General features: G+C 46.1%; 1 protein-coding gene across 1 annotated transcript in view; it reads left to right on the forward strand.

Annotated features, from left to right (window-relative positions):
- Nucleotides 1-1,067, forward strand: part of LOC110093111 (putative disease resistance protein RGA3) — a 3,366-nt gene extending 2,299 nt beyond the window's left edge. The window contains exons 2-3 of the mRNA XM_028694405.1: nt 582-728; nt 839-1,067. Coding sequence (XP_028550238.1) covers nt 582-728; nt 839-1,067 — 376 coding nt within the window. The remainder of the gene's footprint in view (nt 1-581; nt 729-838) is intronic.
- The last annotated feature ends 1,984 nt before the right edge of the window (nt 1,068-3,051 follow it).

The following is a 3,051-nucleotide window of genomic DNA, read 5'->3' on the forward strand; positions in this document are numbered from 1 at the left end:
TGCTTGGATCTTCCGATTCTTCGTTTCTTCCAAAAATGAATAATGAAGTAATACACATCAGCACCTCTTTGGATCCCACTCACAGCCTAAACTCTTCTTCTTCACGTTGCCTGATTTCGTGCCTCTTTCGATTCCGCTCAACTACCATTCATTTCAAAGAAATGCTAAAAGGAGCTTCTTCGCATTCTTCTCCTGTCAGATCGGAAGCCACGGGAGCCATTGCTTTTTAAGCTTCTTTTGTCACAGGAGTGATGTTAGTCATGATCGTTCATACCATTAACATCTCTTGGAGTCGCACACAAGCAGCGCGTCGACGCTAGCCACTGTTAGGACTCATATACACTGCGGTATACCACACCATATTAAATCATTACTGTTTTTCACCTCTCTGCCATCACCTGCACATAACAGTATGGTCATCATATTGCAAAGGCACCATGTGCACATGGGAGTAATCCTCCTATATATACATAAGCAATGTACTATGCCTTTAAGCTTCTTTTCACAATACTGGAAATACTTTTCTTCCCACACAGCCTCTTCTGCTATCTTCCTTCTTACTTCTTCTAACTGTTTTGCAGGTTCTCTCATGGTGTCAGAGCTTCATCCGAAAGCTGCTTCCTCTGCAAAATCATGATCGACTCGTCACCAACTCAATCCTCAACTGAAGCGTCGCCTCCCACAATCCCTCCGGCGATGTCCGAGATAGCCATTCCTCCCTCTCTCAAGTTCTTGATGAACAACCTCAAGCTTATCATCTCCAACCAACTCACCAGTGATAACTACTCGATCTGGCGACTACAAATCTTTTAACTGTTCTCTGCTAACGGATATGAAGGGCATCTCACCGGTGGCAGTCCCAAACCCACCACCACCACCGCCTCAAGAAACGAGCTTCGGCTCTAGAACTTGATAGATCAGAATCTAGTGTCTGTACTGTTGTCGACGATCTCACCAGCGGTCTTGCCATATATCCTCACTCTCTCCACCGCAAGAGACATTTGGATCACCTTGGAGCTGCGCCTTCAGCCAAAAAATCGTTCCTGAGTGATTCAGTTCAAGAATGAACTGTATCACATTCAAATGAAAGACCTAACCATGATGCAGTATCTGGCTAAAATCAAGTCTCTAGTTGACAACATTGCTGTTGCCGGGTCCATTCTAGACCTTGAAGAAATCATCCTCCACATTTTAAATGGCCTTCCGCCATCTTACAATCCTTTCAAAACCTCTATTCGAACAAGTCAACTTCCTTTAAGCCTTGACATCTTGTACAACCTGCTATGTAGTGAGGAGATCCATATGCAGACAAACATTTATCGCGACTCTAGCTCTCTGGCTGATTCCATTGCCCTGTACACCAATCGCGGTGGCTCCTCTCGTGGTCGCTCCTCCTACCGTGGATCTCGTGGTCGCGGAGCTCCCTTCAGGCCAAACTCCTCCACCGCCCGAAATGATTCTCCAAGGCCAACCTGCCAGATATGTATCAAACCAGACCACATCGCCTCTTCCTGTTGGCACCGCTTCAATGCAAATTATGGTACCACCTCAAATACGCCTCAGACAGCACTCCTGACCAACTCGCATCCCACCTCCCCCAACGAGAGGGTTCTTGACTCCGGTGCATCAACGCATCTTACTCCAGATCTCAACAACCTGCAGCACTCGTCCCCTTACAACGGCTCGGAAACAATCTCCACAGCTAATGGCAACTCTCTTCCCATCCATCACACCGGTCAGGGCCTACTACCACTCCCCGACTCCAACCGTAAGCTCCTACTGCGTAACTTACTCCACGTTCCCCTACTGTCTCACAATCTCATTTCAATTCATAAACTCGCCTCTGACAATAACTATTCCATTTCTTTTGACTAGCATGGCTTCGTCATTAAGGATCTTACGGAAAACCAACCGCTCATCCGTGGACCCAACCATAACGGCCTCTACTCTGTCGCCTCTACATCATCCAAACCTCCGGTCGCTCTTCACACCTCCGCGTCCAACTCCACCGTCTGGCATTCCTGTCTTGGACATCCCAACATCGGAAGTCAACAGCATCTTGCTCGTCTCTTCACGTCCATCTGCAGTCCATCACCTTCTTATGTTTGCGAGTCCTGTAATATGACAAAAATCCACAAGTTATCTTTTCTGTTTTCTACTTCTCGTGTAACTGAACCTTTTGATTTAATACACTCGGTTGTTTGGGGTCCTTCGCCTCTTTCTTCTACAGATGGCTATCGATTTTATGTTATTTTCGTGGATGACCATACCCGTTTTACCTAGTTATATCTAATGCACACTAAAGATGAAACTCTCTCCAAATTTAAACAATTTCATAAACTAATACTCAATCAATTCAACAAACAAATTAAACAATTCCGCTCGGATGCCGGCGGCGAATTCACTAGTAATACATTCAAACTGTACCTAACTGATCACAGCATCAATCATCAATTCAGCTGTCCATATACTCCCGAGCAAAATGGAATGGCAGAACGGAAGCACCGTCACCTCTTGGACACCACTCGAACACTTCTTCATCAAGCTCATCTTCCTCACCTCTACTGGGCCGAAGCTCTCCTCACCTCTAATTATCTCATCAACCGGCTGCCTACCAAGGCCTGCAACAATAACATACCATACCAGCTCCTCTATCATCATCCACCCAACTACTCATATCTTCGCACATTTAGCTGTCCCTGCTTTCCCTGGATACATCCCACCATACCCACCAAATTTCACCCTCGCTCACAACCCTGCCTTTTCCTAGGCTACTCTCCGTCTCATAAAGGCTATCACTATCTTAATATTCAAACCAAGAAACTTCACATTTCCCGCCATGTCACCTTTCATGAAACTTCCTTTCCATATGCCTCCCTATCCACTACAAATTCCTCTCATTCTCCTCCCAGAATCTCCCATTCCTTCTTCCCTCCATATCTTCTCCTTCCAACTACCACACTAACTCACTCACCAATTTCGGTTCCACCTCTAACAGCTACACCCTCACCGTCCAACTCCCCTGTCTCCCCAATCTCACCCATATCCAAT

This window comes from Dendrobium catenatum, unplaced genomic scaffold (genome assembly GCF_001605985.2).
Source record: "Dendrobium catenatum unplaced genomic scaffold, ASM160598v2 fragScaff_scaffold_483, whole genome shotgun sequence".
NCBI lineage: Eukaryota > Viridiplantae > Streptophyta > Magnoliopsida > Asparagales > Orchidaceae > Dendrobium > Dendrobium catenatum.